General features: G+C 45.0%; 1 protein-coding gene across 2 annotated transcripts in view; it reads right to left on the bottom strand.

Moving 5' to 3' along the window:
- IDS (iduronate 2-sulfatase) overlaps positions 1 to 10869 on the bottom strand; it is a 24526-nt gene extending 13657 nt beyond the window's left edge. The window contains exons 1-6 of one of the 2 annotated variants that reach the window (XM_006753525.2): positions 10661 to 10869; positions 9994 to 10130; positions 9143 to 9320; positions 5810 to 5898; positions 3057 to 3257; positions 1947 to 2117 (exon numbers count right to left, since the gene is read on the bottom strand). In XM_006753525.2, coding sequence (XP_006753588.1) covers positions 1947 to 2117; positions 3057 to 3257; positions 5810 to 5898; positions 9143 to 9320; positions 9994 to 10130; positions 10661 to 10757 — 873 coding nt within the window. In that variant the 5' untranslated portion in view covers positions 10758 to 10869. Of the gene's footprint in view, positions 1 to 1946; positions 2118 to 3056; positions 3258 to 5809; positions 5899 to 9142; positions 9321 to 9993; positions 10164 to 10660 lie in introns of both variants that reach the window. The other variant, XM_006753524.2, reaches the window with a different exon arrangement.
- Between the last annotated feature and the right edge of the window lie 843 nt (positions 10870 to 11712).

Consider the following 11712-nt stretch of genomic DNA (forward strand, 5'->3'; position numbering starts at 1 on the left):
AAAAGATTGTGGTCAGGGTGGTGAAGAGGAGCTGGCCTGGGATATGGCAAACTCCTGAGTGTGAAGCTAAGGTGGCTGGCTCATGGAGTTCAGTTAGAAAGCTGGGGGTAAAGAGGGCATAGAACTGAGGCTAAAGAATAGAATGAGATGGGGCTTGAGCACAGACCCCTAAATTTGCAAGAGGACATTGAGCAGGGCCCCAGTTCCAGGTAAATGTGGGCCAGGGACCAGCTAATGTGTATTCCAGGGAGTTCCTCTGGGTCATGCTTTCACCTCTCTGTGTCAAACTGGGCAGCTTCACCACCAATGGATAAAGGACAAAAGAACTTTGAAGGAGCCCTCACCAGGCAGCTGACACTGTCCTTGATGCTTTCACATGATCACTGTAGTCCCCACTAAATACCTTTGAAGTAAGTGTTCTCACAGAAAACCTTTCTTCATATGGTTTCTATTTTACAGATAAAGAATCTAAGGCTCCAAGAGATACAATGACTTGATAGAGGTCATGCAGCTGATATGGGGTAGAACAGAAATTTGAATTGGGACTGTTTGGAACCAACAAAATAAACCATGCAGCTTTGGCATTACATGCTCCACAATCACTAACTGTGTAATCTGGGCCAAGTCACCACACTTCTCTGCCTTTAATGTCCTCATCTGGACAACAGAGATAGCAGGTACCTCATTACATTCCCATGGAGACTACAAGAGAGAACGCACATAATACTGAGCACCCTTCCTGGCACAGAGCCCATTTAAAGGGTCATCTTAAGTGGCTATTATTAACAGGTGTTCAACTGTAGCCTTGGGGTTGCAATTCCAGCAACCTTACTATTGGAACTCTTACAAATAGAAATTAGAAACCAAACAAATGGATGAATCTACTGCTTTCCAAACTCTCACTACTGCCATCTGAAACTCAGGAAGCAAGTCTATGTGAGGAACACACATCCCACACCACCCAAACTCTTGCTGTCCAAACTCAGGGGTAAAATATGTGTGGATAGCAAGAGATACCTGTACATTATATTTTGTTGTAAACTATACCCTATAGCAGTGGCTCTCAAAGTTCTGTGTGCATCAGAGTCAACTATGTGATATTTTTGGAAATGCAGGATCTCGGGCCCCACTTTCAGCTTCTAGTTTCCAGTGTATGAGTGGGGGCCAGGACTCTGAGTTTCTAGCAGCCCTCAGGGTAATTCTGATGCAGGTAATACAGGAAGCACATTTTGAAAACATGGCCCTCTTCTTTCCACTGTAGACTGCCTGTTGGAGTATTCACATGATAAGAGAAGGGTAGGGCTGAATGTGGAATATTCCAGAAATAGCATTGGTCAGCATGTCTTCTACACTCCAGGGAGAGGGTAGCTGATGAGTTAGTGTGCAGCTTCTAACTCTATGTCTGCTCCACCCCCACCTCATGCAAAGGGAAAGCAGATGTTGCAGCTGGATGGCATTGGCCATGTTGGTGCCCCAGCTCCTTCTGCTCCAAGACCCTGCTCACCAAGAGACCCTGCATCATTCTGAGAGTGATGCATGCCCATGTTGCATTTTCCTCAGAGGGTACCTGCAAGTACCAGCAAACTGAGTGTTCTGGGCATCACAGGAGTTGCCCACCACCCTATAACTGATGAACTGTCACTTAGATTAAATAGCATGCTCCATGAGTTACTGATGATCATCCAGGCCTCTTCCTCACCCCTGTGCCCACATCCAGTGAGTTATCAAATCTCCAGATGCCTCTTTCTTTGGAAGTGGAGACACTGACTGGGAGACACTTTATCCATGAAGCACTTCCCATGTCCTAAATGCCTCCAGACCACCCCCAACCCCAGAAATTTGTATGATGCTTTGGACAGAGAAAGTTCTTAGTACATAGTATCTATGGAGAAAAGTGACATCATGCCCTAAGTGTCTAATAATTCCCCAAAATATGTTCTTGGTACCTGAAAGTCCACAGGAATTGAGCCATAGGGCACACTGAGGTTTAAAGCTTCGACGTCCTCCCGCTGCCTGATGTCCATCCAGGGGTTATAGGCTACAGGAGGGAGGCCAGGAGGGACCTGGGGATCAGGAGCCAGGGTGATGTTCTCCAAGGGATACAATTTCTGAAACTCCTTGAAGAAAAGCACATAAAGCCACCAGATTGTCACTCTTTTAGGAAAGGCACAGGGCTGAGACTCTATCAGTATTTATGTTGCCTTTGTTCTAAGCCTGTGATGCATTCACATGGTGACTCACTAACACTGCTCAGGCATTTCCCCATCTTTAAGTCAGACCTTAAGTCACTCCCATAAGATGCCAATGGTAATGAAATACTTCTGCACAAAAAGCAAAAAGTGAGACTCATTCCATCAAGGGACCTGACAGCTCCTGCTAGGAAGGTGAAATCCCCTGGGCCAATCTAAGCAAGATACCAGCAGCATCAAGGAACATGCCTTCTGGTCTCAACTCTCCTCATGAGTAAGAGATGAGAAGTTAAAAAAATGGGCTGCTCAGGCAGGGAAAACACAATAAAGAAAAACTAACAATGATAGGGAAAAATATTTTTTAAAAGATATTACAAGCTCTAAATGATATACATGCAAGTACAGGATTTGAGGTTCCAACAAAAATGCAGTGCCGTGTGTATGAGGAGTCTGAGCTGACAGGCTCTGGGGGAAAGGGTTTATGAAAAGGGATTCACATTCCTTGGAATTGTGTCCCAAGGACCATCCCCTATTGCAGGCTTTGGCAGCTCTTACTCACTTCTCTATAATCCTCTCACCAACCAACTCAACATTTGTTCATTGAGTTCAAGGAAAAGAAATAAAACCCTCCAATGGGGGAAAGTAGAAAGCCAAGCATTTCCAACAAGATTCTTATATGTACTAAGTCTACTACTTAGCCTTGACCTCTGAATCCCATCTTCACACCACTGAGTATATTAGTGTCATCAGGCACCCCTAGTGATCAAGGATGGCAGGATATGGCCACCTTCACTACACAAATCCCTTCTTTAACAAAGAGCACAGCTGTCATAACTATATTGGATCAGCCCTCAGCCAGCTCTTCACCTTGGGGTATCTGAAGGGGATGTGTGGCTTGTGATACCCAACAGCCAGGAAGAAAGGACTGGAAGATGTTTTCATTTTTTCCAACAATTGTATGGCTTTCTTGGTGCTCTGTTTATCAGGCAAAGTACCCTCAGGTATGTCTGCCATATCCACAGGGCAAATCAGGTTGGCATGGAGTTCTCCATCTGGCCCTTTACATGTCTTTCAAAACAAAATATATAAAGTCAGCTTGTTAGGTGCAAGAAATAGAAGTCATGGATTTTACACACACAATGTATTTAGCATTCATATCAGCAGCCCAGCCCATTAAGTATTAGTCATTCAGAACAGGGACACAGGAAGTAGAACTTAAACACAGAAGCATTTCTGCTTTTCCAGAGAAGGGCCAGAAAGCCACCAGCACTTACCTACCTGCTGTTAATCCTCTGTCTCTAGATCATAATTAAAGGAAACCCAAGTAAACTAATGATAAAAAAAAATCTGTCTCCAACTCAATAAAGAAATAAGCCCATTTAAAAATGGCCAAAGGACTTGAATAGATATTCCTCCGAAGAAAATATACAAATGGTCAATAAGTACACATAAAGATGCTTAACATCTTTAGTCATCATGGAAATGCAAATCAAAACCACTAGGGTGGCTATAATGTTTACAAATGGAAAATAAGTGTCGGCAAGGATGTGGAGAAATTGGAATTCTCATACATTGTTGGTGGGAATGTGAAACAAGGCAGCTACTTTGAAAAACACTCTGAGAATTCTGCAAGAAGTTAAACATTGTTATTATATGACCCAACAATTCCACTTGTAGGTGTATAACAAAAAGTAAAAACCTAAGTCCACAGGAACACTTGACCTAGCGATTCTACCCAAGAGAAGTTAAAGCTTGGGTCCATACAAAAACCTGTGCATGAATGTTTATAGCAGCTAAAAAGTGGACATAACACAAATGCCCATTAACTGATGAATGGATAAATAAAATGGATTACTCTCTGGCTATAAGAATAATGAAGTTCTGATCCATGCTACAAAATGGATGAACCTCAAAAACATTATACTAAGTGAAAATAGCCAGACATAAAAGGACATACACTGTATGATTCCATTTATACAAAATGTCCAGACAAGGCAAATCAAAGAGAAAGATCAGTTTTTGCCACAGGCTGGGGATTGAGAGGAAATGGGTAGTGAACGATAATGGGTACAAGGCTACTTTTGGGGGTAACAAAACGGACTTAAATTGATTTTGGTGATGGTTGCACAACTCTGTGGTTATACTAAAAATCATTGAATTGTACACATTAAAGGGTGATTTTTATGGTATGTGAATTGTATCTCAAACATTTTAAAAATTTTTTCTTCAATTTCAAAGACAGATTAAGGTGACAGTCTATGGAATTACCAGATCCTCAACCACACCATGCACAGAATTTAACCTACTGCTTCATTTCCCAAAGTGCCCATGCTGGCCAAAGGCCAAAGTCAGTTTTGACCATGATTTCCACCTTACAAAGACCCAGGGGCAGTGTCAGCTGCTGCTCCATGTCAAATGGGAGCATCTTTCCACAGGCTGCCTTGTCCACTCAGCCCCAGGCTGGACAGCCCAGCACCTGACTCCCAGCATCTGCTCCCCTCTATATGATCTCCAGCACTCCCAAAGGATTTGGCACAGTTATAGCCACCACTTTGAGAACAAATGCAGAGTGAGGGACATGGGCCTGGCATTTGAGGTCACTAAAAAGTAGCAAAATGGCCTGACTGGCATGGCTAGTGGTTGAATGTTGACCTATGAACCAGGAGGTCATGGTTCGATTCCCAGACAGGGCACATGGTCAGGTTGTGGGCTCGATCCTCAGTGTGGGGCATGCAGGAGGCAGCCAATCAATGATTCTCTCTCATCATTGATGTTTCTATCTCTCTATCTCTCTCCCTTCTTCTCTGAAATCCATTATATATATATTAAAAGTAGCAAGATGGCTTCAGGGAATGTAGGGATTGAGATGGGATCTTCCAATCTCATTCTGTTAATACTCAAGCCATAAGCCAAAGGCAAGAGCCCATAGCTTTCAATCTGCATAAAATGGAACGTTTTCAAGAATTTAAAATACTCCACCACACCAACCCCCACAAATCCCACACCCTTCTCCATAAATATCTAAAAGCCTCCAAGGAGCATGCCATTTCTCAGTCCTGCAGCTGTTTTTCTGAATTGCTTAAATATGGGTTTCAGTTTCATTTATAGATTGGGAATTCATCTGAACCAAGAATAAATTACTTTGTATATTCTTTTTCTTCCATAATGCTCTAAATTTTTAAAACTCCTATCAAAGATCTCAGCACCTGAACAAACCCAGGAGGCCTAAGACAGACAGACAGATTATCTGGGCTGAAAGTCCTGGAGCACAGGTCTCTCTCTCACCCTTCCATGTCTCAGCATCTCCTATAACACTCAGCACAGAGCTTTATCCAGAATGAGCACCAAGGAGCCATTAAATGAGTCTTACACACTAGAACGTACGGTTCTAGAACAAGGCATGCCCACTCGCTTCTAAAACAAAGCCACCTCTCCCACTGGACCTAATGCCAAAGATCTCAACACTTGTCTCTGTCAAGTCAAAATCGCAAACAAAACCCACAAACCTCAATGGATAACCAGCTTGAAAGAAGGTACAGCATACACAATAGTTAACCTTAAATTACTAGACAGTGTAAAAGTGGTTCCTCTTCGGAACCATACTCTGTTCACATACTTACCTTAGTATTTTCATACTTTTCAGAGGAGGGATGATAAGGTGGAACCGACCAGCTATATGGAGAATCATCACTATGATTAGAAGATATTCCTTGAGGTAGGGAGAAAAAGAAAGTCACTAAATAAAACATGAAGGGTCTTTCAATGTCCTCCTCACCCTAAGTTAAAAATTTGTAAACATTTGGGGAAGTATCATCTCCCCTTTTGGGCCTCAGTTTTTTAATCTATAAAATCAAGAGCTTAGGCCACATAATGATAAATCCCCCTAAAGCCAACTCTCTCTAGGTTTCTATTCGAGCACTAAGCATCTGACCTCCTAGTTTCTAAAGCCCTCGTAATTCATGTTAGGCTCTTAGGAAGAAACCTAAAAGGGTGAGATAAGCCAATCTGTTACAGAAACATAGCCCTGCAGCCCTCACTGGAGCTTCTCACCTGCCCTATGAAGAAGGTGGCAAAGGCACATACACCACCATGGGCTGAGTGGGGAAGAGGAGGCTCAGAGAAGGTTGGTGCTGTTCCTGATGCCAACCAGATATTACATGATTGAGCCAGGACTCCAGGCTCAGTGTCTTAAAACTCCAGGCTCAGTGCTCATTCATGAAGCATATTACTAAACCCAGGCTAAGCTCAGTAGTTAACAGCCTATTTGGGAAGACAAAATAACAATGTGTGAAACCAAGGAATCAGTGCCAGTTATCTAGAGTAGAAGTACTGTGTTAAGTGGGAGAGGCCCCAGGCCCAGAGGTAATGTGGGTCTGGTGACGGTTCGCAGTGAGGGCTTTTGAGTCAGCGAGGCTTGCAAGGAGTCTTAGGGGAAGTGCTACCAAGTGGATCTGAGAGGATTAGCCAGGAGGAGCAGAGTGGGTAGTGTAGTCAGAACCCCGGGAGAAAGAGCATTATCAGCACAGTGAAATACTTAGGGGGCAGTGGGTGGGGGGCTCATCAGAACAATAAGAATAGTGGATAGAGCAGAGGCCACTGACAGACCTGGATTCAAGTCCCGGCACTGCTCCTTAGTACTTGTGCAACCTTGGGCAAGCTAATTGACCTCCAACGAGCCTCAATTTCTTCCTCAGGAAATGATGACTATGATAAAAAGAAAACCCTTGTTTGCTGTTGAGGAGAGGATTAATGGAGCAGCCAGCACAGTAACTGGTACATAGCTAGCATTGAATCAAAGGTGGCTGCTGTCATCCTTGACAGATTCTTCCCTGATAGAACAAGGTCTTGAGAACAAAGAACAAGTTGAAAAATGTATTTCCACAAGGACTGCAAGCAAAGCTTTTGTTCTCTGGCTAACACTGCTTCAAGCCTGATCCCAAAATCTAACCATCAAGAGGAAGGAGGTCAAACACCACCACTCAGGCCATATCTGGCCTCCCTTCCTGAAACAAAATCTCCCCTCTGCTTTATTTCCTCATCTCCCCAAAACTCTCTTCCCTCCAGCTGTTCTCAGACAAGGGGTTATCATAATATAAGTACTGACTGCAGAATGTTCTCCTGATGGTGGGCTTTTGTTTGCACAAAATATTTTTGACTGATTCACCTTCAGAACTGGGTCCAACTTAGCCTAGCCTAAAGTTACCCTCAACCTGGACTGGCCAACTGGGTTCCAGAAGAAGGTCTGCTGATCCTGCCGATGTAAGCAGTGAACAAAAGGAAAACTACTGAAAAGTTCAAGTAGTAGGCCCTAATGCAGTGGTTCTCAACCTGTGGGTTGCGACACCTTTGGGGGTCGAACGACCCTTTCACAGGGGTCGCCTAAAACCATCGGAAAACACATATATAATTACATATTGTTTTGTGATTAATCACTATGCTTTCATTATGTTCAATTTATAACAATGAAATTGGGGGTCATCACAACATGAGGAACTGTATTAAAGGGTTGCGGCACTAGGAAGGTTGAGAACCACTGCCCTAATGATAAGCACTGTGTTCTATACAGGGTTTGGGTTTTTCAATGCACTTTCACACTCCTGAACTACCTGCACTGGAACGCTCCCCTGGTAGGTAATTAAGGTAGTTATGACTTCAGCTTCCCAGAGAAGGATCTGAGGCTCAGAGGGTGAATGATTTGCTCAAGATCAACTTCACAGCTAAGAAGTGGCAGAGGTAGAACTGAAACCCAGGGGCCTGGATTCCTGGTGGCACTGCCCATCAGTAGTTCACTCTGCTTCCAGAGATGTTCATCTCAGCTCTACGTGGGACAGCAAAGATCTGAAAACAACTTGGACTAAAGTACAGTAGATCTATATATTAGACTACTGGGCTGTCATTTTTTAAAAAAACTTTGCATGAAGAGTAACTACATGGGAAAATTTTATGTTAAAAATCATGATATAAAATTATATGTACAGAATAATCTCCAATCAGAAAAATAATGTGGCCGAAACCGGTTTGGCTCAGTGGATAGAGCGTCAGCCTGCGGACTGAAAGGTCCCAGGTTCGATTCCGGTCAAGGGCATGTACCTGAGTTGCGGGCACATCCCCACTAGGAGATGTGCAGGAGGCTTCTGTTCGATGTTTCTCTCTCATCGATGTTTCTCACTCTCTCTCTCTCTCCCTTCCTCTCTGTAAAAAATCAATAAAATGTATTTTAAAAAGAAAGAAAAATAATGTGCCTAAAATAGGGTGGACATCAAAATACAGCTCCCCTGTATCAAAATACAGGGTGCTGTGATTACAAGTGTTTTACATTTAGTTTATACTTCCTTTTTGTCCAATAATCATGCAATTCTTCTGTAAGTTAAAAAAAAAAGTCTTAAAGTTTGTCTGTGCTTTAGCATTCTCATTTTGGCATTCGAGAGAGTCAGTTTAGCAAGCAGTGTTGAAGGTCAGGATTTGCAGTCCCTTACACTCTATAGGTCCTGGGTATCAGCTGACACTGCTTTTGCTGACCTAATTCACAGACCTTAAGCAGCAGCCCCTTCTTTAGGCAAGACAGCTCTGGCTACATGGGACATCTTCAGATGTTCTAACCCTTTGTCCCTAACTTACTGACAAGGACCCTGGAGTACAGAGGGTCAGGCACAGAGCTAGAATCTTATCCAATTCAGTGCACATTCTTCCACCCCATGAGCTGAATGAATCAAACCACACCATGACTAATTTCTGTAAGGAAGAAAAACTCCTACCCTTTGTTATTTCTACCCTTTTTACCCCCTTTCACTCCTCTTGCCAGGTTGAGAAGTAAGATTTTTATAAAACGTCAGTAGTGAATAATGAGGTGTCCACCTAGCCCTAAGAGGTTTCTGCAAAGACAGCCCCAAACCCAGGACAGAATCCCCAGTGCTTGGACATGAATAACCCAGAGTTTGGACAGCAAGCAGTACCTGGGTGAAAGACTTTTCCAACCGACATGGTCATGTAGCCATTCTCTTTGAAGTACTGGGGGATGGTGGAAAAGTTTCCAGCTTGCACTCTCCAGTAGGAGTTGAAGTCATACAGGCGGGTGGTGTCAGGTCTCCTCCCTGTGAGGAAGGAAACTCGGCTCGGGGCGCACACTGCTTGCTGTTAGGGAACAGAAGCAGAGGGAAACATCCTCAGAGAAAAACAGTCTGGGAGCTAAAACGTAACCAGGCAACCTACCAAGTCCTCAGCAAACAGCTTGGCAGCTGAGTCATGCAGATCTCAAAGCCAAACAGTGGGATTTGGGTTTCACCCAGTCACCAGAATGTTTCCCAGGAAAGAGGGAGGGAAGGCCTCAGCCCCTCAAACCAGCAGATGATTATGTCCTTCTACACAATAGTGTCTCACAGGTGCACAGAGCAGGCAAGGGTCTTGGGGGTGTCCTCACTAATGAGATGAAGAAGTGCAACCATGGCAAGCTGACTGTCACTCACTCAAAGTTAGCCAGCAGGTCTAAGGGTGCCATTCTATAGCACCCCTTCCTTCTCAGAACCAGGCAACCCTCTCTATGGGGAAGAAGGCTGGTCAGACTATCCTGAGTATGTTAGGGCCAGGGTATTACTTGGGTCCAAGGAGGAGGGGAACCTTGAAAGTACAAGCTTCCTTGTGAGTAGACAACCAGGTTATCACAACTGCCATTTTCCAGATGATGCTTCCCTCTAATAAAGATATGCCTGGCACAATCAGGGGCATCTAACAACTGCTGAGGTGACCCCCTTTCTCCAACCCTCAGTGCACAAGGCACACATACATAACTAGAGAACCCCAGACATACCTGGGCAAAGGCATTCTGGAAGAGGAGACTGTGGGATGCCAGTTGGTCGATGTTTGGAGACCTTATGAGCTTGTCCCCATAACAACCCAGGGAGAGACGCAGGTCGTCCACAATGATTAGAAGGACATTCAGAGCATCTGCACGGGAGGGTGCGGCTTCAGTGAGATGACCTGCACAGACACTGAACCCAGATCATGGTAGGTGCTAGGGTACTGAAAGGTCCAAACTGTGCCCTGCACCTTGACAAAACAGCTATCCAAGCCAGAGATGTGGGAGTCGGGGCACAGAGGAAGCCTCAGACCTGGGTAGTAGGGTTAGGCTTTGGCCATGGCCTCAAGCCTGGATGAGGGAGGGAGAGAGGAAGAGACCAAGGGAGAAAGAGGGAGAGAGAGGGGGAGGAACGGTTAAAAGAACAGAAAGAAGAATTTGGGTAAGGAGGGATGTATGGATAGAGGGAAGAAAAGACAGTAAGTGGAAGGAAAGGAAGAAAGCATGAATGTAAAGAGGAAGGAAGGAAGGAAGGAAGGAAGGAAGGAAGGAAGGAAGGAAGGAGAAACTATGAGTGAGGGAGCGAGAGACTAAAGGATGAATGTACAGAGGGAAGAATGGAGGGGAGCTGGGAGGGAGGAAGAGAGCCCCACAATCAGGGCAGGGGCACAGGCATCACCTTTGGAATTGTTGCCTGGAACCACGGATCCTAGAAGGGTGCAGAAGGAGCCCAGGACCAGGCCTAGCAAGAGCAGGCCCCGGTCCGACAGCGGCATTTCTGCCTCAGTGCGACTGCTCCAGAGCGAAGGTGACCAGTCGCGGCGGGAGGGCGGGGCACAGCCACCTCGCCACCACCGCGGACTACGCAGACACGGCCTCTGGGGCCTGAGCGTCACGGAGCTAGTGCGCCTGCGCGCCTGTTGCTAGCCTCGCCCCGCTGGGGGCGGGGCCTGGTGGAGAGACAGGCTCTTGCTTCTGATCCTCTTTGGAGAGCTGCTGCAGTGAGTCTTTCAAGGTGTTTCCAAAGATTTGAGATGCAACCACTGTTTTTAAAAAGCACTTTCCTGCTTCTTTGCTCCTACTGTACTTTTCACCTGCAGCCTTTCCCTTCCCTCTTCTCTCTATAAAAGTCACTTTTCCTTACAGACCACCCTAAATGCCATTCTCCTTCAGTGAGGCCCTTTGAGAACCAGCATTCCTGACTCCCTTTCCTATTCATCTGCTCAACAAACACTAAGTACCACAGATATGTATATCAAACACTATTGGTGGCTTGGGAGTTTTTAAGTGCCTGCCCTAATGGAGCTTGCAGACAATAATGAACCAAATACAGTGGGGCCTTGACTTATGAGTTTAATTCCTTCCAAGACCGAGCCCGTTAAGGAGCTCGTTAACTCAAATTACTTTATCAACTCAATGCAGAAAATCGGCCCAGAGACAGCTGGTATCTCAAAAAACTCGTTAGTCGGGACACTCGTTAATCAAGGCCCCACTGTAAACACAGAGTGGCAGTGGCATGTATGGTCTGGAGGGGAGGATTTGCTTGTTATTTTCTGTGAGAGTAGCTAATAATGTTACATTTTAACAAAAGCCCCAAGGTGATGAGGGTACAAGCTACCGTGAATGTCTGCAAGAAGGGTGATCCAGGCAGAGGGAGCAGCCATTGTGTGGAAGATGCTTGACAGTGTTAGAGGATCACAGAGGCTGATAACAGGAGATGGGAAGAGTGAA

This window comes from Myotis davidii, unplaced genomic scaffold (assembly GCF_000327345.1).
Source record: "Myotis davidii unplaced genomic scaffold, ASM32734v1 scaffold691, whole genome shotgun sequence".
Taxonomy (NCBI): Eukaryota; Metazoa; Chordata; class Mammalia; order Chiroptera; family Vespertilionidae; genus Myotis; species Myotis davidii.